At 43.0% G+C, this 26,297-nt stretch overlaps 1 protein-coding gene across 1 annotated transcript in view; it reads left to right on the top strand.

Annotated features, from left to right (window-relative positions):
* rit1 (Ras-like without CAAX 1) overlaps window positions 1–26,297 on the top strand; it is a 213,178-nt gene that overhangs the window by 50,937 nt on the left and 135,944 nt on the right. Inside the window, 2 exon segments of the mRNA XM_078409941.1 lie at window positions 7,634–7,690; window positions 17,516–17,589. Coding sequence (XP_078266067.1) covers window positions 7,634–7,690; window positions 17,516–17,589 — 131 coding nt within the window.

Genomic DNA, 26,297 nt, shown 5'->3' with positions numbered 1-26,297 from the left:
CCTTTATTTCCACCTACTGCAATCAGTTTGAAAAGATCATGACCCAAAGCATCAGCGATTCATGTCCCCTAGAGATACTGTCTGACCCGCTCAGTTATTCCAGAACTTAGTGTTGTTTTTTTGTAAGCTTTTGCAGTTCCTTGTGTATCCCGAGATGCTTGGATGTTATGTTATAGTTTTGCAAGATGTTGGTGAGGTCATAAATGAAGGAGTGTGTTCAGTTTTGCTCACCCCACATATAGGAAATATTACCGTTTAGCTGTAAAGAGCTGGAATTTCCTTCAACTTTAAAGATCTCTAAAATTATAGAAAGACCAGCAATAAATGATATCACAACTTGCCTTAATGTTCATGCTGAAATTCTGGATTTCAACTCTCCAGATAGTACCCTCTCTTAATTTTGCACAGCCAAACATGTGTTTCACAGCAGAAAGGAGTCTCATATGACAAAAAGTAGGCCTTTCAGCCCACAATTTTCATGCTGAAAATTATACCATTTAAACCAGTCCCCTCCTGTCTCATGTTATGGAGTCCCCTTCAGTATTATTTCATGCAAACCTCAGCTGCGTCCAAATTTATGGCTAATGAATCTTCAAAGTTGTTCCACAATTCTAGACTTCTTTAAAGTTGAAGGAATTTGTTTTGATTTTGAGACGTTATCTCTAACTAGTACCTTCCTGACAAGGATGCATTTTTAGGGATTTCATTTGATGGGGATATGCAGAATAGGAAAGTATATGAGAAGAGGAGGAAATGGGTGAGAAGGATCTAATTCACTCAGCACAATCCAGCCATCAATACAACCTGTCGCCTTATCACTGGATGTCTTCAACTGACAACATCAACTGACAGCCTATACATACTATCTGGTGTAGCGCCACCAGAGATTCGTCGCAGTGCAGCAAGCAGTAGAGAATGCCATCGCCAGACCTCAGATATACGACATCCCCTATTCGGCCATGAACCTGCAAAGAGTTGGCTAATGTCTAGGAAAAGCTTCCTCAACGAAGTTGAACCAAATGCTGAATCTGAAGGTACTAGAGTTGCATTATGGGAAGAGAGACTAGCCAATCTCCCATCGACGACATCCATGTCCATAAGAGCCAAAGAAGAGCTTCCTCCTGGGGCCAAATCAAGCTGGGCTGAATGGAAATGCTTCAACAGACTGAGAGCTGGTACTGGACTCTCAAGAAATGGGGTTATATAGACACTGAAGACGTCATCTGCATATGTGGCACTGAACCACAAATTATCGAGCACCTATTTGAGATGTCCTCTATTGGAGCACAAATGCATAGCTGAGCACCTTGCAGAGAACAATGATATTGCTAAGAGTTGTGTTCAGTTTTGGCTGAAACACAATATCTAGTGTTTGTGGACACGATAAGAAGACTCAGCACAATCAGAGAGTGAGATTTTTTTTCAACCAAAGAATCATCTGGTACTTACAAATTTGTGGCTGATTGATTTTTACAAGTTTTTTCCAGAGTTCTTGTCGAACTAATGTTTCGGATAATATTGCATACAAATGATTCATCCACAAATGCGCTTGTGTGCATATTGGCCAAGTACATACATTACAGAGTAATTTTGCATTCTCTTCTTTTATTGGGCTTTTAAAATTCAATTGAGTGAAAATTATTGAGTATTGTATGGAAAGAATGTAATATAACGATGGACCATTAACTCTTACACTTAAACCTTTGGTTTCTTCGCTTTATTTTAACTTTTGGCTGAGTGATGCAATATAACGTTGTTCTTGTCTTCCTCACCTTGAAGATTCACATTCCTGAGCAATGTTACAAAGAACATCAAGACATTATTAGTTTATTCACAAAATGCTGGAGTAACTCAGCAGGTCAGGCAGCATCTCGGGAGAGAAGGAATGGGTGACGTTTCGGGTCGAGACCTTTCTTCCTTCTCTCCCGAGATGCTGCCTGACCTGCTGAGTTACTCCAGCATTTTGTGAATGAATCAATTTGTACCAGCATCTGTAGTTATTTTCTTATAAGACATTATTAGTACAGATTAAGGATGATGTTATATTAATTTGATATATATTTAAATTCACTTTTCACTTATAGAATTTTGCAAAACAAAATATTCAACATTAAATGTTTGCCTTTTTCTCAATGTAATTGATAAATAGTAAACTACAATTACATGGAATGTGCTATGCTGGCTTTATTGGGGGAATTTAAAACCAATGATTGAAATGAAAATCCAAACCTTTTTCTTACGTTCACATGCAACCTATCCCAACGTTTAAGAAACAGTTAGACATGTACATGGAGAGGACAAGTTTAGAGCAATATGGACCAAACACAGGCAGGTGGGGCTAGTGTAGCTGGGACATTGTTGGCCGATGTGGGCAAGTTGGGGCGAAAGGCCTGTATCCACACTCTATGGAGTGTATGACTCTATGACTCTATGACTCCATGACCCTATGACCCTATGACCCTTTGACTCTATCACTCTATCACTGTATGACTCTATGACTCTCTCACTCTCTGACCCTATGAATATCACTCTATGAATCCATGACTCTCTGACCCTTTGACTATCACTCTATCACTATGACTCTATGGCTCTATCACTCTATGACACTATCACTCTATCACTATGATTATTACTGACTCTATCACTCTATCACTATGACTATTGCTCTCTCACTCCATCACTGACTCTCACTCTATCACCCTGATTCAATAATTCTATCACTATCACTATTACTCTATCACTCTATCACTCTATCACTATGACTCTTGACTATGACTATCACTATCACTCGATTAATCTATCACTCTATCACTATGACACTATGACTATGACTATGACTAGATCACTATCACTATCACTCTATCACTATCACTCTATCACTCTATCACTCTATCACTCTATGACTATGACTATCACTATCACTATCACTCCATCACTATCACTCTATCACTCTATGACTATGACTATCGCTATCACTCCACCACTCTATGACTATGACTCCATGACTCCATGACTCTATGACTCTGTGACTATGACTGTATCACACTATTACTCTGTCACTCTATCACTATCATTCTATCACTCTATGAAATATTGCCTCACATTTTCTTTCACCACAAGGCAGGACCTGCCAAGCGTGTCCTGAGGCTCTGCATTTCACAACTTTTACTTTCTTTTGTTTGTTTTCTAACTCTAACTGCTCTCTTGTTATGGATTTTTCATTACTTTGCTCAGATTCTCTCCAGCTGCCCCGAATAGGTCATTGGTTCCTGTATATCTTATCTAAAGGCAATGCTGGCCTCAACTTATTAGAGGTGCTCTATCCCAAAAAAATACTGAGTGTTGGAGTAACTCAGCTGGTCCGGTAGCTTCTCTGGAGGACATTGATAGGCATAATTTTGTATTGGACTACTTCTTCAGACCCTTCAAGTCTGAAGAAGTCCAGATTCAAAACGAGACCTATCTATGTCCTCCAGGGAGGCTGCCTGATCCACTGATTTACGTCATTGAAAAAAAAACCAACATCGCCGTTCCTTGTGTCCTATCCAACCCCTCCCCACCCTCTCGGCTAGGTATCCTCTCTCTTTCCCAGTTCTGAAGAAGGGTCTTCAACGGAGGAGCCGGCATAAGGAGACGCCGTGAGGGAGGGAGAAGAACAATGAACATTGTTTAGGGACCACAGGGAGGATGGAGAAGGGGGGGGGGGGTAGAACAATGGAGGACCCGAAGCAGGGAACGGGGAGGGGAGGGGAGGGAGGAGGACAAAGAAGGAGCCGGCGGGGGTACTGTGTAACTCTGTCAGTGCTGTATGTGTGACTATTTGCATACCTTGGGTATGCAAGCAAAGAATTTCACAGTGCCTTGTCACATTTGACAATAAAATATCCCAGTCCATTCCATTCCAACCTGAAATGTTAAACCTTGTTCCTCTTTCCTAAGATGCTGCCTGATCTGTCAAGTATTTTCAGCATGAAAGCTGAGAACATAAATTTAGGGAGATTAATAACAGATTTACAGAGGTTAGGAGAGTGACTATTCTCACCCAGAGAGTGCACCCAGCACATTCCATGTGCCCATGGTCAAAGCCGGCTCTCGGGCGCAGAGAGGCAGCAGCTCTATCGTTGCACCACTGTGCAGTCCCTCGGCTTGGCATTGCCAAGACATTGAAGGCTTCAGGCCAAAGGTCAGTACAGGTGTAGTGGGTTGAATTGCCTGTTTCTATGCTGTATGATTCTATTACTCTATTGTTTGTTTTGGTGAAATAGATAGTGACGAATATATTCCAAAAGGGATAGGGAAGAGCAGCTTTATCTTCATATAGCTTTTTTTAGTCAGAAATAGTTGAATTTACTGTTGAACGCTGAGGACTGCAATGTGCCACGTCTGAAGATAAGTCGTTACTCAAGTGTGTGTTGGAGTGTGTTCTGATGTCAGTTTGGATATTTGGTCACTAACTTTAAAGTCACATTTCAGATTTATTTAGTGTATCTTGGAATGTCTTTTTTATACCTCTATTACACAAATGTCTGAATGCAGTCTAGAGGAACTGCATTTAACTCTCCATTTGACAAGGATTATTAAAATCTGCAGTTCCAAACAATAAAACCATTTTATGAGTGTTTTTGTACTCATTTCTTTTCAAAGGCAATAAAATTTCCGGTGAATCTATGTGAATTTTATAGAATAAGTTAATTTGTTGCATACAGTTAAGCAAATAGTAAAATGATTCAAATAATTTATTATCTAAATGGATTAGTAAAAATATAAATTCCCTGTTACCTAATACTTTCTAAACTGATTTAAAACTACATAAATATGGCAAGGTTTCATAAGTTTCTTAACGTCTGATGTTCAGGTTGTTGTAAATGAATAACTAAAAATAGGATGTATGCCATTTATTAAACTATACTACATTTGAGGACTTTGGAATATCAGATAATGAAAATATACATCACATTGTAACAGCTTTGATGCTGCATGTCCGAAACACAAATACCAAGGGATGGTTGTGCCTAGTGCTCCTGAATTGAACTAAGGATAAATTAAATTTCTGACTGCAAATTGGATGGGAAAAGCGAAGTAAAATTGAACCATTTATGTATTGCAAAGTTTATAATTCCTTTGAGATTTGAATATTTAATAATTTTTTACATCTTTAAAAAATTTTTGTTATTAGTTTAATTATAGGCAGCATTAACCGGATTTTAAATGTCTCTTGCACAAGGCTCGGTCTTAACTTTATTTAATGTCAAAGAATGTCAGAGTAATCAGTGGTGTGATGGGGTTTAGCCTTATATTGCCAAATGTCTACCTGCAGCTGGGCCCTGGCTGTGTCTTGTTGGCTGCCTCCTGGGTGCAGAGTGATCAGTTTGCTCATCCCTTCACACCTGGGCTGGATAAACACAGGCATTTAGTGACTGAAGGTGACAAATCCAGGAGGTAATCTGGATTCATCCCGACATGGCCTCCTACAGTAAATGGCTTGATGATTAAGAATACAAGGGGATTAATCTGTAATCTGATGAATTCAACGTGATTATATTTTCAATTGTGGTATGTGCTTTCAAGCACCTTGGTGTCTTCTGGCCAGAGAAAAAAGAATGACCAGTCCTTGATTATGTTGGCTACTGTCCTGAGGTAGCGGGAAGTACAGAAGGATTGGGAAAAAGGGGTGGGAGATGGTTAGAGGTGAGCCATTAATCTTCGGTGATTTCTGAATGTCAGATAGATAATTACTGAATTTTACTGTACAGATCGTGTCCATCTCACCAATATCTAATTTATGTAGTACCCATATGAATGAGCATTTGAGAGACTGGCAGTATGCAGGAGCCAGTGCTGCCCTCGCAGCTGTGGCTTGCCTGTAGTCCGTTTGTCTTTTGTGTTTTTTGTTGTTTTTGTCTGAATTGTAGTTTTAATATGGTGTAATGTTTGTATGTTATGTGGGGGGGGGGTGGGAGGGAATGGGAACTGTAACATTGTCTCTCCCGAACGGAGATGCGACCTTTGTTTCTGTGTCATGTCTCCGTTCCCACTGCGGCTTACCACCGGCCATGCACCTGGGACCACCTGGGGCTGTGGTTCGCAGAGCCCTCGGACCGGACTCACCACCTGCGGCGCTGGCTGCCTTCGGATGCTGCGGGAGCGGCTGCGACTCATCTCCGGAGGGTCCGGCGCGGGCCGCCTGAACGTCGGAAGCCCACAGGCCCCTGGATGGGGGCCGATATCGAGAGCTCCGGCAGCAGCAGCAGCAGCGTCTTCGCCCGCCCCGAATCGTGGGGCTTGGGTCGGCCCGACCTTTCACCGTCCGGCGCGGCCTGGAATAGGCCGCGGGATATTCTCCACCCGGCGCGGCGCTTCAATGTCGGGAGCCCCGACCGCCCCGACGTGGCAACTCCAACAGCCTGACCGCGGGAGAAGACGGCAGGGGAAGAGAAAAAGACATTCTGGCCTTCCATCACAGTGAGGAGGTGACTGGAGGAGACTCACTGTGATGGACGTTTCTTTTTGTTTGGTGTTAGTTTATGATTGTATGTGTTATTGCATTTTTATTGATTATTCTTATTGGTCTTTTTGTTGAACTGCGGGTAATGTTTCATTTCACTACACATTTATGTGTATGTGACAAATAAACGACTATTGACTATTGACTATTGATGGATTTGCCAGTTGCTACGGGGCTGCAGACTTCCGTTATGTGGAAACTTGGTTTGCAGTGCATTTCCAACTTGCAGATTGTTTGGGTCGCTGGAATGGAGCTGATCTGTATATACAAAATACTCAAAATATTTCTAATAGAGTGACCTGACCAATATTCATAAATAGCTAAGAAAATCAAGGAAGGATCATGGATTGCAGCATAATTAATCTGTCATGAACACATTTTTGGGCAGAGATGGGAACCATCTTTTCTTTTGTTTGGTCTTGGTCCTCAAGTTTCGAAGATGCAGAGTATTCCAGCATTTCCTTAAATATTTTTGAATATCTTCTTGGCAATGTTGAGCATTTATTCCCTGCTGGGATTCAGTTTCACAGCTCCAAGGTTGAGAAACAAGCTTGTTACATATTACCGAATTTTAAATGATCTTAAATAATAATATAATCATTTTGTGCAGAACATTGTTGATAAAAAAAACAGAAATATTTGACTACTTTCAAAATGGGTCAATCACTATTGTTTTTAATGGAGATGAAGCAGGTGGACTAGATGCATGAATTGTGTATGCAACATTAACCATTTAAATTTAAAACTCCATGAAAATCCTTCCAAATATGTTTCATCCTGAATGTAATTTGATGGGGAATGTACAATTATTCAGAGTGCATAGGACAAGGTGCTCCAATATTCTTGTATGGTTTAAAATTTAACCTTCAACTACCTTGTGTATGACTTGTAAACCCTGACGAACTCCCGATTTTTCTCAGCTAAAGAAACCCCTTGCTTCTGCCCCTTCCTGTGTGCTGAAGGTTTATTTCATAAATCATCAGGAAGATTTCTATTGACTATTGTTCGCATTTTGTTTATTAAACTTATCACTACCAATGGAGCCAAATGTCATATTTTTCTCTTCAATAGACACAATTTTATTAAAATCCATTAAGTACTAAAATTGTTGCTTTTGCCCTGTTGCAGCAATGACAATGCAATTGATCAGCCACTGTTTCCCTGACTACCACGATCCAACAATAGGTAAGCCATGAAGGTGCTTTATTATTTCTTCTCCCTGAATAGTAAAGGTTATGATTCATTTCTTGATTCTGTGCAGCAAATAACCCAGGTATTTACCTATGAAAATAAGAGTTAGGAGCAGGAGTGGAGCACGTGGCCCCTCAAGTATGTCTGCTGTTACCTCATTTAACCAGAAAATATTTACCTATATCTTAAAAATATTCAAAGGCTTTGCTTCCAATGCCCTTCGAAGAAGAGTGCTTGAAACACCCAAAACCATATTGAGAACAGAAAAATAACCATAAATACTATCTTAAATTTGTGTCAGAACATTTTAAACCAGGGGCTCCTAATCCTGGGCTCTCCCATAGGAAAAAAGTTGTGAAATCCCCTTAAGATCTTAAATGTTTCAATCAACCTCATCAAAAGGGGAATATATAGGGTGAATGCACAGAGTGCACAGAGTAGGAGAATCACCAATCAAGATGAGAGGAACAAGATTTCATATGAAGCTGAGGGCCAGCTTTTTCAATCAGTGGGTGCTGTGTCTATGCACAAACTGCCAGAAGAGTTAGTTTGGCAGGTATTATAACAGCATTTCAAAGGTACTTGGACAGGTACAAGAATAAGAAAGGTTTTGAGGGAAATGGGCCAAATGCGGGCAAATGGGATTTTCTTAGATGGGACATGTTGGTTGGCAAGAATGAATGGTCTTATTTTCGTGGACTGTCTAACTCTAACTTGATTCTGACTGAACTAATCTTCAAATGATACTACAAGCCTGACCTGTTCAAAGATTCTTGAATTGACAATTTGCCCATTTTAAGTATCAGCCCAGTATGATTTAATTCAAATGATGGAGTGGCTGACTTACCGAAATTATTGGATTAAATTTTAAGTTTTGAAAGTTCTATTCTGTCAATTTAGAGGATGAGGTGCTGCTGCTTGAGCTTACATTGTTTTTCAGAGTAGCTTAGAGAACCAAGTTAAATATGTGAGAGTGGAACTTGAATAGAGAATTGAGGTCACACTTGACTCGAACATTAGGATCACCCAAAATGCTGAGTAGAGATATTCTGCAAAGCCATCCTCCATCTGCATTACATTTCCCCAAATTATTGAGAGAAACAAATGTGTTCTGCTGAATTTGAAGAAACACAAGTAAATTGTTGCTTCACCTCGCTTGGGTTATTGGACCATTGGCAGGGAGGAGGTAAAGGGGAAGATTTACATTTCTTGAAATTAATATTGTAGTGTTTGTGGGTTCCATTAGCATTGCAACAAGTATTATCAGTCAGACTAGACAGAGTTAATAACAGACCAATCTTTCCTAAATGCTGCTATTCTCAAATTAGAACATAGGATAACCGTAGACCATTGTGCACACTTTTCTTAAAGCTAAACACGTTTATCTTCAAAATATGTATATGTTTATCTTCATCCTCTATGATAGCGCAAATCATGCATATGTTTATCTTTATCCTCTACAATAATCCTCAACACTGGTGCCCCATAAGGAAGCATTATACGCTCTCGTTTGTGTTGCCAAATACAAATTCAACTCAATTTATAAATTCGCAGATGACACCACCGTAGTGGGATGGATATCAAATAACAACGAGGTGGAGTACATTAAGGAGATTGAGAACCCTATAACCTGATGCCAAGACAACAACCTTTCCCTCAATGCCAGCAAGACAGATTGTGATCGACTTCAGGAAGTAAAGGGGTACATATACCCCTGAACACAATTAAAGCGCCTAAGAGTTAGATAGAGCTCGAGGGGCTAGCGGAATCAGGGGATATGGGGAGAAGGCAGGCACAGGTTACTGATTGTGGATGAACAGCCATGATCACAATGAATGGTGGTGCTGGCTCAAAGGGTCAAATGGCCTCCCCCTGCACCTATTTTCTATGCTTTTTTGTTTGTCTAAGTAGGGGTGATTGAAAACATCAAGTGCCCAGGAGTAAATATCACCAGCAACTTGTCCTGGAGCCACCATATTGAAGCAAAGGCCAAGAAAGCACTCCAATGTCTTTACTTCCTTAGAAGGCTTGAGAAGTTTGTCATGTCCCCAACAACTTCCTTTGTTGGAATTTTTTGAAGAAATAAATAGCAGGACAAGCAAAGGAGAGTCAGCAGATGTTGTTTACTTTTCAAAAAGCCTTTAATAAGCTGCCACACGTTAGGCTGCTTAGGAAGATGAGAGCTCACAGTGTCAAAGGGCAGATACTAGCGTGGATAGCAGGCTGACTGGATGAGAGAAGACAAAGAGAGCACTAAAGGGGGGGGGGGTTCTGGTTGGCTGCCAGTGACTATTGGAGTTCCGCAAGGGTCAGTGCTGGGGCCACTAGTCTTCACGTTGTATATTAATGATTTGGACGAGGGGATCGAAGGCTTTGTAGCAAAGTTTGGGGATGATACAAAAATAGGTGGAGGGGCAGGTGGTGTAGAGAATGCAGGGACTCTGCAGAAGGAGTGGACAGGTTGGGAGAGTGGGAAAAGAAGTGGCAGATGGAAGAGAGTGTAGCAAAGTGTGAAGTCATACATTTTGGAGGTGGGAATAAAGGCGTAGACTATTTTCTAAATGGGGTGAGAGGTGCAAAGGGACTTGGGACTGGTGGTGCAGGATTCCCCAAAAGTTAATCTGCAAGTCGAATCGGTAGTAAAGAAACCAAACTCAATGCTAGCATATATTTCAAGAGGGTTTGTATACAAAAATAGGGGTGTAATGTTGAGGCTCTATAAGGCGCTGGTAAAGCCACATTTGGAATATTGTGAGCAATTTTGGGCACCATATCTGAGGGAGGATGTGCAGGCTCTAGAGAGGGCCCAGAGGAGGTTTACAAGAATGATCCCAGGAATGAGTAGGTGAACCTATGATGAGCATTTGTCGGCACTGGGCCTGTACTCGCTGGAGTTTAGAAGAATGAGGGGTGACCTCATTGAAACATACAGAATAGTGAAAGGCTTGGATAGAGTGGATGTGGAGAGGATATTTCCACTAGTGGGAGAGTCTAGGACTAGAGGCCATAACCTCAGAATTAGAAGTTCTTCTAGGAAGGAGATGAGGAGAAATTTATTTCATCAGAGGATGGTGAATCTGTGGAATTCTTCGCCACAGAAGGCTGTGGAGGCCAAGTCAGTGGGTATTTTTAAGGCAGAGATAAATTCTTGATTAGTATGGGAGTCAGAGGTTATGGGGAGAAGGCAGGAGAATGGGGTTAGGAGGGAGAGATAGGTCAGCTATGATTGAATGGAGGAGTAGACTTGATGGGCTGAATGGCCTAATTCTACTCCTATTCCTTATGACCTTATGAACTCTCACCAATGCCTACGGATGCACTGTTAAAAACATTTTATCAGGATGCATCACAAGATGGTTTGGAAACAGCTCCAGCCAAGGCCACAAGAAATTTGCAGAGAATTATGGACACAGCCCAGACCATTGCACAAACCATCCTCCCTTCCCTTGACTCCATCTACACTTCACGCTGCCTTGGCAAGGCCACCAGCATAATCAAGGAGGCGTCTCACCCCGGTTACCCCCTCTTCTTTCCTCTTCCATCAAGCAAGAGGTACAGAAATATGAAAATGCACACCTCCGGATTCAGGGACAGCTTCTTCCCAGCTGCTATCAGGCAACTGAACCATCCTATCACCAGCTAGAGAACGATCCTGATCTACCATCTGCCTCATTTGAGACCCTTGGACAATCTTTGATTGGATTTTCCTGGACCTTATCTTACACTAAATATTATTCCTTTTATCCTGTATCTGTACACTGTGGACTGCTTGATTATAACCATGTATAGTCTTTCCACTGACTGGTTGGCACATAACAATAAACCTTTTCACTGTACCTCGGTACATGTGAGAATAAGCAAATTTAAACAAAAATCTGATTTCCTCTCCCAAGTAATAAACTCAGCAAAGCAAGTTTATTATTCAAATTATACCAACAGCTATCTACTTCCTTTGTCAAAATGCATAATTAACTAATTACAGAAAGTTAACTACGTAAATTTCTTAGTCTTTTCATCAACAAAACCTGTTACTACAATATGACAATTTATTTGACAACTCTGTTTTAGATATTTGTTGTTCCAGTAAATCACTTTTCTGTCTAACTCTCTTACACAGTTGCTGTGGCATCTTTTTCCTATAATTATAATATTACATTTATTCATATTACTGTTTTTGTAGGCCTGTTATGAGAATAACAATTTCATTGTTCCTCTTGGCAGTACATATGACAATTAAACACTCCTGATTCTTGAACATAATTATCTCCATAACTTTTAATATCTGTGCATAAAATGGTTAACATAGGTTTTAACACAAATATCTAATAACTTATAATAACTTATACAATGGGAAATAAAAGAAGTAACTGCAGTTGCTGAAAATCTGAAATGAAAACCAAATGTGCTCAGCAAGTTGGGCAGCATCTATGGCAGGAGAAATAGAGTTAATAATTAGGTTACCTTTCCTCAGTACTGGAAAAGTGAGATAACTGATGTGTATTAAGTTGCATGGGTGGAGGGGAAATAAAACAGAATGCCCGTGATAAAATGGAAACCAGTTCACATCTTTTTAGTTGATTGTCAAGCATACCGAGGTACAGTGAAAAGCTTTAGTTGCGTGCTAACCAACCAGCGGAAAGATTGTAATTTGTTAATACATGATTACAATCGAGCCATTTACGGTGTATAGATACATGATAAGGGAATAACGTTTTAGTGCAAGGTAAAGCCAGCAAAGTCCAATCAAGGATAGTCCGAGGATCACCAATGAGGTGGATATAGTTCAGCACTGCTTTCTGGTTGTGGTGGGATGATTCAGTTGCCTGATAACAGCTGGGAAGAAACTGGAGGTGTGCGTTTCACACATCTATAACTTTTGCCTGATGAGAGAGGGAAGAATAAGAAAATAACTGCAGATGCTGGTACAAATCGATTTATTCACAAAATGCTGGAGTAACTCAGCAGGTCAGGCAGCATCTCGGGAGAGAAGGAATGGGTGACGTTTCGGGTCGAGACCCTTCTTCAGAGAGAGGGAAGAAGACGGAGTGGCCAGGGCGCGACTCCTCCTTGATTATGCTTTCGGCCTTGCTGAGGCAACGTGAGGTATAAATGGAGTCAATAGAAGGGAAGTTGGTTTGTGTAATGGTCTGGGCTGCGTCCACAATCTGCGGCAATTTCTTGCGGTCTTGAAAAGACCTGTTCCCAAACCAAGCTGTGATGTATCAGCCATGATCTTATTGAATGGTGGTGCTGGCCTGAAGGGCCGAATGGCCTACTCCTGCACCTATTTTTTATGTTTCTATGTATCCATATGAAATGCTTTCTGTGGTGCGTCTGTAGAAGGTGGTGACGCCTTCTCAGGAAGTAGAGGGTAGACACAAAATGCTGGAGTAACTCAGCAGGACAGGCAGCATCTCTGGAGAGAAGGAATGGGTGACGTTATGGGTCAAGACCCTTCTTCAGATGATATCAGGGGAGTGGGCGGGACAGAGATGGAATGAAGTCGGAGACAGTAAGACTGGTGGGAGAACTGGGAAGGGGGAGCAGATGGAGAAAGAGGGAAAGCAAGGGCTATTTGAAGTTAGAGAATTCAATATTCGTGCAGCTGGGGTGTAAGCTACCCAAGCGAAATATGTGGTGCAGTTCCTCCAATTTTCGGTGGGCCTCACTCTGACAATGGAGGAGGCCCAGAACAGAAAGTTCAGATTGGGAATGGGAGGGAGAGTTGAAGTGCTGAACAACCGGGTGATCAGGAAGGTTAAGGTGAACTGAGCAGAGGTGTTCGGCAAAACAATCGCCGAGCCTGCTTGGTCTCGTCGATGTACAGGAGTTGACACCTGGAACAACGGATACAGTAGGTGAGGTTGGAGGAGGTGCAAGTGAATTAAATTTAAAAGTTAGGAAGTAGAGGCATTGATGTGATTTCTTGGTCATTGCTTCTATATGGGTGGCCCAGGAGAGGTTGTTGGTGATATTGACTCCAAGAAACCAAGAGAGTCATAAGGAATAGGAGTAGAATTAGGCCATTCGGCCTATCAAGTCTATTCCGCCATTCAATCATGGCTCTCTCTTCTAACCCCATTCTCCTGCCTTCTCTCCATAACCTCTGACACCTGTACTAATCCAGAATCTATCTATCTCTGCCTTGAAAATATCCACTGGTCCAGATGACACCAATGATTGAGAGGGTGATGAATGTTTGTTAATTGCAGGCAATCTGTCTGGGGGATTGTAAATAGAGAGAGATAATAAGTGAGGTGGAGATAAAATAAATAATACTGGAACTGTGAGATGTATAACACAAAGGAATGCTGGATATAGTCGGCAAATCAGTGGAGCAAAAACACAGAGTTAATATTGCAGATGGATGGTCTTCCATCAGAACTGATAGTTCTGACACAAACGTGAAAGACTAGTTAACAGAAACTGTTGAATTCTATATTGAGTCCCAAGGGTTACAACTTGCCCAGATGGAAGATAAGGTGCTGTTCCTTGAGTTTACATTGATATAGCTGTACAGTCATCACTGAGCGAAGGGTTTTCTTCTTCCAAAGACATTAATTTATCACTTATATTCCCAGTAGTCCCTGAAAGGCACCTTCCTCACATTGAGATGTTATTTTGAAAGTTTTCAATGTCTTTTCCTTTATCAGTTCCATTGCAGCCATCTACGCACTATTTCCCATCGCTAGTTTGTTCACACAACAGCCTGTAACCATAGACACAAAAAGCTGGAGTAACTCAGCGGGTCAGTCAACATCTCTGGAGAAAAGGAATAGGTGACGTTTCGGGTCGAGACTCTTCTTCAGAGTGTGACCATTGTCAGTTCACAAAAGGCTAGTTCATCTGGGAGTGCAGGTATTCTGGATGCCCTTACTGTCCAAGGTAATCATTTTTTCTAAATTAATGCAAGTGACTTGATCCAGTCCCCTTCCAGGATTATGAGTGTACTTAGATTCCCTGCACCGTAAAAATTGCACATTCTCCACTGCTCAGGAACCAGGTGTTCCCCAATGGCCCAGTATCCACACATTCTTTGCTGCCCTGAAACACTCTCCCCAGAGCTAAAGTCTTCCAATCCTGGCAACAACCTGGTGAATCCACTCTGCACTCTCTTCATTAAACCACATCCTTCCTGTGGATTGGCAAACAGAAAGCCACATCCTCCATAGGCAGCCTTACAGTGTTTTTTAAAGTTACATTCTTTATAAACTCAAGCATATCAAGTGCTTTCTTCAAACCGTATCCACTTTTCAGAGCACAATGGACTTGGACCGCTGGATCTCTCTGTCCATCAACAATCTTCAGTTCTGTACCATTTACTGTATATGTCCCAACCCTATTTGATTTCCCAAAATTCAATACCTTACACTTGTCAGAATTGAATTAATCTGCCAATGCTCAGTCCAATTATTTAGCTGATCTATTTTCTGCTGTAGCCTTTCCTCACTGTCCACACAACAATCTTTGCAAACTTCTAATCATTCATTTTGCATTCACATTCATGTTGCTAATATATATCAGAAACAACATGGATTCCAGCATGGATCCCCATGGCTCACCGCTAGTCATAAACTTACAGTCAGGAAAATATGCTTCCATCGCTATCCTAGGCCTCCTATCACCAAGCCAATTTTGGATTTAATTAGCCTTAACCTTCTGCACCAGTAAAAATGTTATACCATGTCAGATGCTTTACTAAATTACATATAGACATTAGAAATGGAATTGAAGATGTTGAAGTACAAGACAAAGACACAGTGTTGGACTAACTCAGCGAGTCAGGCAGCATCTCTGGAGAACATGGATAGGTGACATTTCAGGTTGAAACCCTTCTTTTGACTGACCCTTGAAATAAATTCATATTAAATAGAATTAAACTGATTCACTCTGGTCTTGTAGATCTTCATCAGACTGCCTACTCCAGTGTAATTTGTGTGATCAAATATTGGCGTGGGTGAATAAGCATTGATTTTGTATTCATATCAACAACATTTATTTGGAATAATTCTGCATTGTATTACTACTTATCTTCCAGAGACCAATATCAATAAACAAAGTTACATGTATAATATTGGAAAATAGTTTGCCAACGGATTGGGAAACTATGTTGTATTTTCCCTCGGATCTTTTAAATTTGATCCATTTTGAAAGCAAGTATCTACTTTGAACTAAAACTTTCTAGTAACCTTTAGTCATACATCTCAAAGATCATGCTACCTTTTGATCAGGTGGTCAAAAGTGAGAATCGAAGGGCAAGTCTGAAGAAGGATCCTGGCCTGAAATGTCATGTATCCATGTTCTTCAGGGATGCTGCATTGACAGGTTATAATTCTCATTACAGTTTTCAATTTTGCATTCGTGTTAAATCCAAGTACCTTCTACCAAATTTCCGTAACTTCAGAGAGGTATTTATATTATTAACTAAAGGAACTGGTATTAATTTATCTGTGTACTTGGAGGAAAGGATTATAAGTGCAAAAATTGCACTGTAAGATCATTGCTTTTGTTGCAGTTCCTCTGTCAGGACCATCATCAGGTGTGTTTCGATCCTCACTTCTGACCACCTGATCAAAATGTAGCATGACCTTTGTTATGGATGGCAAAAGGCTAATGGAGAATTTTGGCTCAAAGAAGATACTTGCTTTCAAAACTGAAGAACTTTAGATCTAAGGAAAAACACAACATAGTTTCCCAATACTTTGGCAAACTATTTTACATGTAAGATTGTTTATTGATATTGGTTTCTGGAAGATAAAAAGTAACACAATACAGAGTAATCCTTAAAATAAATGTTGTTACTAACTGATATGAATACCAAGTCGATGCTAATTTACCCACTGCATTCTTTGATCAGACAAATTACACAGGAGTACGACACGATGCGATACGATAGAACTTATTTATCCCAGGATGGAAATTGATCTGCCAACAGTCATAAAAATCCAAAATACATGAAATATGAAATTAAAGTGAGAAGTGGAAAGGATTGGGGATGCGCAATGATTGGGGGGGGGGGGGGGGGGGGGAGGGATTCAGTCTCCTTCTACCCCACGACAGAAGGGGGAGAAGTTGTACAATTTGATAGCCACAGTGGACAGTCCAATAAAGATCTACAAGACTGGAGTGAAGCAGTTTCATTCTATTTAATAATAATTTGTGAGGGTTAGTCTGCCAGTGGTGCTGGTCAATGCAAGAGCAATCTTTCCCTGTCCCTGAAGTTGCAGAAGTTGTAATAGTTGTATGATTACTTGTCATGTTATAGAGAAGCAACAAAAAAATATTTCCACTCAGAGAAAATAGCACTTTAAACAATTCCACAGAGACCTGAGATGAAAGGGGTATTATCATCTTGAAAGAGTGCCTGTGAAAGTGTTTTCTTTGCTTGGGGAGAAGAGACAATAGACCCATATGTCATTTTCATCTGAATGAAATGCTCCAAGAAACACAGCAGTACAATACCTTGAACAGTTGAACAATGACAAATGATTCTTGGATATGAGGGTAGGGCAGAGGTTTTATAATGACAACCTTGAGATGAGTTTATTGTTTAAAATCAGTAGCAATGCCAAAGGAGAACCCATGGATTGACTAAACAAGGGGAACTCGAGAGATTTCAAATTTCAGATTACAGAATTTATTTGATTGTAATGTACACTGCAGTGCAATGAAATTATTTGTTGACATGAAGCTCACATCATGTGAAATATGATAGAAGAATTTCAATCCGAGTGAACTTATTGATGCTGTTTGTCTAATGCCTCGTACTTGTAAGTCATAAAGGATCAAATGTATCAGCATATTTTTCTCTCTTTTCAGAAGATGCATACAAGGCCCAAGTACGAATTGATGACAACCCTGCATAGTTGGACATATTGGATACAGCTGGCCAGGTTCATTCTGTTTATATGTTTCTTTATGCTGGAGCGACTAAAAATATGTAACATTTTCAAACCATTAATTAGGTCACAGTACATAGGGCTGGAGGGAACGGAAATAACAGATTGTGAAAAAAATTAAACACTTTACGCTTGCATTATAAAGGTGTTAAAATTAAAATGTTCTCATTATATCCACAATGATCGAAAGATTCCAGCACTTTGATTAATTAAACATTATAAGACCAACTAGTAAGCAAAAATATTTATCTACCTGTAAAGTAATTTTGAAATGATTTCAAATTTATTATTAGCTGATGTAGTAAGTTAGTTCTGCTTAAAATTAATTGGAAAGATTTTGTTTGAAGGATAATTTCTATGTTCCGCTGGAGTAAGGGGCCATGCCAAAGACAAGAGGCAAAAAAATAATTATAATGAACTAATGAATCGATCAAATTCTGAACAGCAACTTTACAGAAAGCACCATCTATCGAAGTCAAACGTGTACTGTAGAGAAAAGGGGAAGATACAGAGTGTAGAATATGGTTCTAAGCATTGTAGTGTATTGTAACGCATCAGTTCCATAGACAAAGTCCAATGTCTATAATGGGGTAGAGGTGAATCAGAGACAGTACCCGAGCATATGAAAGGACTATTCAGAGGCCTGATAACAGAGGAAGAAGCCGTTCCTGTGTCTAGTGATGCATGCTTTCAAGTTTCTGTACCTTCAGCCAGACAGGAGCAGGGAGAAATACAAATGAGCGGGGTGGAACATGTCTTTGATTATGTTGGCTACTTTCCTGAGGCAGCGTGAAGTGTAGATGGAGTCAATGGTGGGAAGTCTATCCTGTGTGATTGACCTGGTAACATCTACAACTCTCTGCAATTTCTTATGGTCTTGGGCTGAGTTGTTCCCAAACCATGCTGTGATGCAACACTACAATATGCGTTTTATGCTGAGGTTTGTTCCTCAGTCTACTCAGGAAGTACATGCATAGGTATGCCTTCTTGGCTGTCTCATTAATGTGGTTGGTCCATGACAGATCATTGGTAATATTATTGCCAAGGAACTTGAAGTTCTCAGCCACTTCCACTTCTGCACCATTGAGGCTGATTGAAGTCGGGCGGCTGATTCCCCCGGCCGGACTCTGCGTCAGGAGTGACCTGGTGGCGGTCGTCGAGGGGGTGAGGCTGGCGGTTGATGAGGACACCGGCGGATGAGGTGAGGCCAACGGTTGATGGCCGAGGTGGGGCCTGCGGTCGTTGAGGGTGTCAATGGTCAAGGTCAAGATCGGGCTACTGAGGAGGTCGAGCCAGCGAGGAGGTCGGGCTGGCGGTCAGCGAGGAGATTGGGTCGGCGGTCGAGGACGGGCCACGTGGATGTCGGAGGGCAGACACGCCGCCGAAACAAAGGAGGACCTGGTGTGGGGGGACGCCGTGGCGAGGAGGAGTAGGGGAAAGAAGAACAAAGGAAGTCCTGGTGTGGGGGAACCGCCAAGAACTAAGGGGGACTACAAATGAAATGTGTTAAAAATGGTTTGTGTAATATTGAATACTTTGTAACTTTGACGGTGCCCTTTATGTGGTGACTCTTTGCATACCTTGGGTATACAAAACAAAGAATATTACTGTGACCTGTCACGTGTGACGATAAAGTATAATTTATTCATTCATTCATTTTCTCTACCCAGCCTCCATCGAGCTTCTTCATATTGCGGACATTGAGTAAGAACTTATTGTCCTGATATCAAGTTACTTCAGATTTCTATCTCCTTTCTGTACTCCATCTTATCCATCATGATCCGGCACACTACAGTGGTGGCATCTGCAAACTTTTAGATGGAGGTAAAGCTGAACTTGGCCTGTTACAAAGGTTCAAGGATGTTGACTCATCGGCCCCACTTAGGCGGAAGTGGGGCTTCCTTCCCACTCGAGAGTGGTTGAATGGCGGAATATACCACCAGTCAAAGCAGTGCCATTGGCAATCAAAGGTGGTTCAGCGGCAGTTCTTAGCCACACTATTCCTGGTCTCGTTACAAAAAGACCAAGCGGACAATTGTCCGCTATGATTTAAGGGGACTGCCCACAGTGGGATGCCCCCACTGTAGTACTGGATGTGTGTACACACTCAACACGCTGAGACATTTAGCCGTTGGGCGAATTTATGGCTGAGGGTGCGAAACCAGATTCAAACAGGAGATACATTAGTGTAGGACGAGGTGTCCACATTTCGTCTGAACACCGCAAGCAGGCAAGCAACAGTATACCAACTTAATAATTCACCCGTGTCCTTCCTGACAATCACAGCGCCCGATTGAATAGTGAAGGACCCGATGTCCGTCACAAGGTACATGGGTCTGGGTGTTCCAATGATAGCTGGTGCCGGCCCGTTCAGTCCTGGTGACACAGCCTCGAACGCCACCTGCTGGTCAGGTCCCCACACAAAGGGAGTCTTTTTCCGGGATAACTGGTATAGAGGCCTTAAGATCATAGTGAGGTGGGGAATATGCTGTCGCCAGTAACCAAGACCCACAAATCGCTGTGTCTTCACCTTTGAGGTGCACGCCGAGGCATTCGGGATCTTTTTCCTGGCCTTTTCTGGAATTTTGCGGTGGCCCGAATGTCACTGTATACCCAAGAAAACAACCACCCTTCAAGTGGGGAGCCGCCATTTTCACCGGGAATCTCACCATGGTGGAGGTTAGCACTCGCTCCCCAGGGAATCCCAGCTGCCCATTGTAAATGCCACTGATGAGGGCCCACTGTCTGAGAACACTGCTCCCCTCCTCCACCGTGGGCCACACCTCTCTCACTTCACGTCCCAATCCAGCAAAGAGGGGAACTTTCTCGCGATCGATGCAGTGGTGTGCTGCCATAGACTATGCTCTGCTCCTCTATCCGACCGCATCATATTATTTACCCCATAGTTGCATGAGAGGCCCCCGAGTGCTGACAGTTCCCCATCTGATAAGGTCCTTCCTTCCTGCTGCCTTCAGACTGCACAATCAGCACTGCTCAGTAAATAAAGACAATTACCGTTATTTTATATTTTACTGAAAGTTTATTTATTTTTGCTATCCACTTTGCTGCTGTAACCCTGCAAATTTCCCTGTTGTGGGACGAATAAAGGGCCTGTCCCACTTAGGCGATTTTAAGGCGACTGCCGGTGACTAGGCTGTCGCCGAACTTTCGCCGGGGTGTCGCGGGCATGATCGTGTGGAGTTTTCAATGAATCGTAGCAAATCTCGGCGCGTCGCAGAAAAATATTCCAGATAGAAAATTTCTCGGCGACAGCTGGCTTGTCGCCAGGTATCGTAGCTTATTGCGGGCGCTGTCGCATGCTGTCCCCAGGTTTGCTAGGTTGTCGCAGATGCATTTAGAAGCACGCAATATTAAATTAAGAAAAGGCATTTGAAGATACCAGAAGGTAGTTTTGTTTAACCAATTCATTTACCGTCAGGACATTTGACAGGTAGATTGGAGGCGATAGTTTGACGGTCAGGTAAGCGCGGGGATTTCGCAATGTTTTCGAAGGCGGTGTAATCTCTTAGCCAGGTGCTAGTTTCACAAAAAAAGTAACTTGTATCGACCTGACTTGGCATTGTCGTGGTCATTGTCGTAGGGTAAAAGAAAATTTTGGCGATCTGCTACGACTTTGACAGTCGCCGGCAGTCGCCTAAAAAATCGCCTTAGTGGGACATGCCCTTAAAGGATTATTATCATTATTATTATCATAACACTATTCCTTCTCCCCCTGCACCCCATATCCTTAATAGCCAGACCGCTAAGGATGTGTCCGCCCTTTGGCGGAACCGGTCCACTATTCCACTAGGAAATCCCGGGTAGTGACAGTGGTTGCCGAAGGACCCCCCTCTTCCTCCCCATTCCTCATGTTTTCAACCAGGGTTGTCATGCTGGTATGCCTGGCCTGCTTCACTTCCCCTCCTTTATCTGAATAGGGGGCTAATGGGACGAGCGGCACATATAGGGGCGGGGGAATTACAGGACAATAGACAATAGACAATAGACAATAGGTGCAGGAGTAGGCCATTTAGCCCTTCGAGCCAGCACCACCATTCAATGCGATCATGGCTGATCTCTCTCAATCAGTACCCCGTTCCTCCCTTCTCCCCATACCCCCTCACTCCGCTATCCTTAAGAGCTCTATCCAGCTCTCTCTTGAAAGCATCCAACGAACTGGCCTCCACTGCCTTCTGAGGCAGAGAATTCCACACCTTCACCACTCTCTGACTGAAAAAGTTCTTCCTCATCTCCGTTCTAAATGGCCTACCCCTTATTCTTAAACTGTGGCCCCTTGTTCTGGACTCCCCCAACATTGGGAACATGTTTCCTGCCTCTAATGTGTCCAATCCCCTAATTATCTGATATGTTTCAATAAGATCCCCCCTCATCCTTCTAAATTCCAGTGTATACAAGCCTAATTGCTCCAGCCTTTCAATATACGACAGTCCCGCCATTCCGGGAATTAACCTAGTGAACCAACGCTGCACGCCCTCAATAGCAAGAATATCCTTCCTCAAATTTGGAGACCAAAACTGCACACAGTACTCCAGGTGCGGTCTTACCAGGGCCCGGTACAACTGTAGAAGGACCTCTTTGCTCCTAACAACTGTAGAAGGACCTCTTTGCTCCTAACAACTGTCCTTTGACCAACAATTCCTGTCCCCCTCCCATGTGTCCGGGCCCACTCCCCTTTTTACTAAGGCAAGGACCTTGACTGGGTCCAGAATCCAATTGAACCTCCGGGCCGCATCTTCTTGTTTCACCTTTATTAATTTACATGCCATATCAACGTTTTTGTCCTCCATTTCCTGGGCTCGGGTTTGTGCCCAGCAAACAGAGTTGGCCATGGTTAAGCAACGTTGATTCAATTGCTCTAAATGTTGCTCTAATTCAATTATTCTCTGCTCTTTCTTCGCCATGGCCTCATGTTGCTTCCTAATTCTGGTGGCTGGAAACCAGAATGCCCCCTGTTGACTCCCCCTTTTTTGGGGAAATCCACTATCCCGCAGCACCGAAACAAGATGGTAACCCAATGTAACATGATGGGGATCGGTCTAGTCGACTGTCGTCTCCTGAGCCGCCAGGAGATTAGCCAGAGCCCCAAACCCCTCGGTATTGTCGGTCCACCCCAGAATGTGGTACTCCTCTGGACTGTTTGATTTCTGTTTACGAGACATTTTTCTATTGTATTCGTCAGATCCTGCCTACTACGCCAAATGTTACAAGGGAACAGGTTCAAGGATCTGACCAGTAGAACAGAAAAGAGGCACACTCGTCTGCTAAGTTACAACTGCAACCATTGGCAGGGGACTGCATCTGAGCAAGGCACCCCCCTCCCCTTTGGAAACAAAACGTTATCAGCTGCAGTCTGGCACGTAAAGCAATACACATGGTGTTACAGAATTGGTGTGCAAATCAATACACAGCGTTACAGACTTGGCCCGTACGGTAAGGGTAATACACACGGTGCGGCCGGTTTGGCGCGCATAGTTTTAAACAGAGCGCTGTCAGCTTAACGCGTGGGGATTCAAACAAAGAGCTGTCGGCTGCAGCGCTATGGGTTCTAAATATAGCGCTACCTGCCACAGTGCTATGGGCTTTAAACATAGTGCTATGGGCTTTAAACATAGTGCTATGGGCTTTAAACATAGCGCTATGGGCTTTAAATATAGCGCTATGGGCTTTAAATATAGCGCTATGGGCGTTAAACATAGCGCTATGGGCTTTAAACAGTGCTATTGGCTTTAAACATAGCGCTATGGGCTTTAAATATAGCGCTATGGGCTTTAAACATAGCGCTATGGGCTTTAAACATAGCGCTATGGGCTTTAAATATAGGGCTATGGGCTTTAAATATAGGGCTATGGGTCACAGACTGTTCGGGCAAAATTCTCGTATAACAGGCCTTAGAATTGTGTGTACAGGGAGTTTAGTAGGAGACTCAGGAAACATTCTTGCAGGGCTCCAGTGTGGAGAATTATTGTGGAGGAGGTTTTATTACATATCCCCTCTAATTGAAGCCTGTGAGTCATAAAGTCAAGGATCTAGTGGCAGAGGGGGGGGCAGCTGATTCTTAGGTCCATGAGTTAAGAGTTGTGAAGAAAAGACGCAAAGTGCTGGAGTAATTCAGTGGGTCAGGCAGGATCGCTGGAGAACATGGAAAGATAATGTTTCAGGTCGGAACCCTTCTTCAGACTGATTGCAGTGGTGGGTGGGGAGGGGGAGGCAGTAAGATGGAAGAGTGGGGGCAGGACAAGACATGGCAAGTTATAATTGGATACAGATGAGGAAGGGGTGGTGGTGGGGGGAGGGGGGGGGGGGGGGGGTGGTGACAGGCAGATAGTGGGACAAAGGCCAGAAATGAAAAGACAAAAAGCATGAGATAAGTATAGAAGAGGTGCAAATTATCAAAGGGTTCAAAGGGTATTTTATTGTCAAATGTACCAATTAAGGTACAGTGAAACTCGAATTACCATACAGTCATACTAAAAAAAGCAGCAAAACACACAACTACATAAAAGTTAACATAAACATTCACCACAGTGGATCCCAACATTCCTCACTGGGATGGAAGGCAATAAAGTCTAATCCCTTTCACTCTTTATTCTCCCGCGGACGGGGCAGTCGAACCATCCGCAGTCGGAGCGGTCGAAGCTCCCGCAGCCGGCGATCGAAGCCCCCGCGTCAGGGCGGTCGAAACTCCCACGATCGGGGTAGTCGAAGCCCCTGCAGCCTGGAGCTCTCGAAGTTGATCCCGAACCAAGGGACTGTGAGTTCCACGATGTTAAAGTCTGCAGGCTCCTGTGGTTGGAGCTCCAAGGTCAAACCCAAACAGGGACCGCCAGCTCCATGATGTTAAGTCCTGCAGGCTCCCGTGGTTGGAGCTCCCAAGGTGAAACCCCTACAGGGACCGCCAGCTCCATGATGTTAAGTCCTGCAGGCTCCCGTGGTTGGAGCTCCCAAGGTCAATCCTCAGCAAGAGGCCACCAGCTCCTCGGTGTTTGGCCGCATTGCGGATGGAAATACAATACGGAAAAAAATCGCATCTCCGTCGAGGTAAGAGATTTAAAAAAGTTTCCCCCAACGTCCAACACCCCCACCATCCCCCCACCACCCAGATAAAACAAAGCTAAAGAACGCTAAAACATACAGTACATTTAACACATAATAAAAACAACAAAGAAGAAAAGGATGAGACAGACTGTGGGCGAGGTAGCCACTGCGGCACCTTCAATTATGAAACCAGACAAAGGATTATTGGTGGAAGGGTACAGGGACGAGGGAAGGCGAGAGATGTGTGTGAAGCCAGATAGGGCACAGGGTACAGAGGGAAATAAAGTGGGGGGGGTGTTGATATTTGTTGGTTAGCGAACTGAAGTTGTATAATTCAATGCTCATAGAGATGGAGGTTTGTGGAGTTTGCAGATGAATTGGATGGGATTATGGTATAGAAGATGGTGCTTTTGTTGATAAATAGGAGGTTAACGTGGGAGTCCTTGTTGATTAGGTGTTCCAGAGATGAGTTTAGGGCCAGAGAGACGGTGACTGCTATGGACCTGTTGGGACGGTAAGCAAATGGCATTGAATCAAGGCAGGTTGGAGTCAATGAGGCACGCTCCCTTACTTTTCTTTGACACAGAGATGATGGTGGTCATTTTGAAGCAGGTCAGGACCCCAGAATGGAATAGAGAGAGGTTAAAGATGTCTGTGACTACCTCTGCCAGCTGATCCAGAAGGCCATTGTGCCACGCTGCAGAAGACCATTGTGCCACAGCTATCCCCTGGCAGCAGGCCAAGGAACTGGGAAATCCACCTTGAAGAGGGAAGCTGCTGAGCCCGGCCACTGCTTGTCCTCCAGGACAGGAGAGAAGGGTGGAAAGAGTCAAGATGACAGCAGGCACAAGAACAAAGGGCCGGTGAGAGGAAATGGGGTCTTACTTTCCATGCCCTCAAGGTCGGCTCCAAGAGGAGCCCACAGTGGCTGGGCGAGGACAGAGATGATGGTTCGCTGGGTTATCCAGACCGTGGTGATGGCAGGAAACTCTGCAGTAGTCTGGGGCATGCCTGGATCAGGAGCCGTTTCAGACCAAGGGCATGGACCAGATGCAGCCTGCAGCACCACAGAGAGCTGTGGAGAAACGGTGGAGGACGCCTACAGCTTCGCTTGGCCAGACAATGGTCCTTTATGGCCAGCTGCACTAAAGCAAATTGGACTTTGACAATGGAGCCCAAACCTGGCGACTGGCTTCCTGTCTCAGTGGACTATTTATATACACTTTGTACTTAATCTGGGATTGTGTTTATGTCTAGTATCATTTACTGAACTGTATGCAAATAAGAAATTTCACTGTACCCCGGCACATGTGATAATAAGGAACCATTGATCCACACAGGTCCTGAGGACACGGCCAGGGACTCCATCTAGACTAGTTGCTTTCCGTCGATTCACTCTCACAATGCCTAGTCTTACGTTTGCCACCGTAACCATTCAAGTCAAGTCAATTTTATTTGTATAGCACATTTAAAAACAACCCACGTTGACCAAAGTGCTGTACATCTGATTAGGTACTAAGGAAAAAAATGAAACATACAGTAGCACGCAAACAGTTCACAGCGCCTCCTCAATGAGCCTCAAACGCTAGGGAGTAGAAATAGGTTTTGAGCCTGGACTTAAAGGAGTCGATGGAGGGGGCAGTTCT

Source organism: Rhinoraja longicauda, chromosome 1 (assembly GCF_053455715.1).
Source record: "Rhinoraja longicauda isolate Sanriku21f chromosome 1, sRhiLon1.1, whole genome shotgun sequence".
In the NCBI taxonomy this organism is placed as follows: Eukaryota; Metazoa; Chordata; class Chondrichthyes; order Rajiformes; family Arhynchobatidae; genus Rhinoraja; species Rhinoraja longicauda.
The sequence above is the reverse complement of the archived record's forward strand: the minus strand, read 5'-3'. Positions and strand labels throughout refer to the sequence as shown.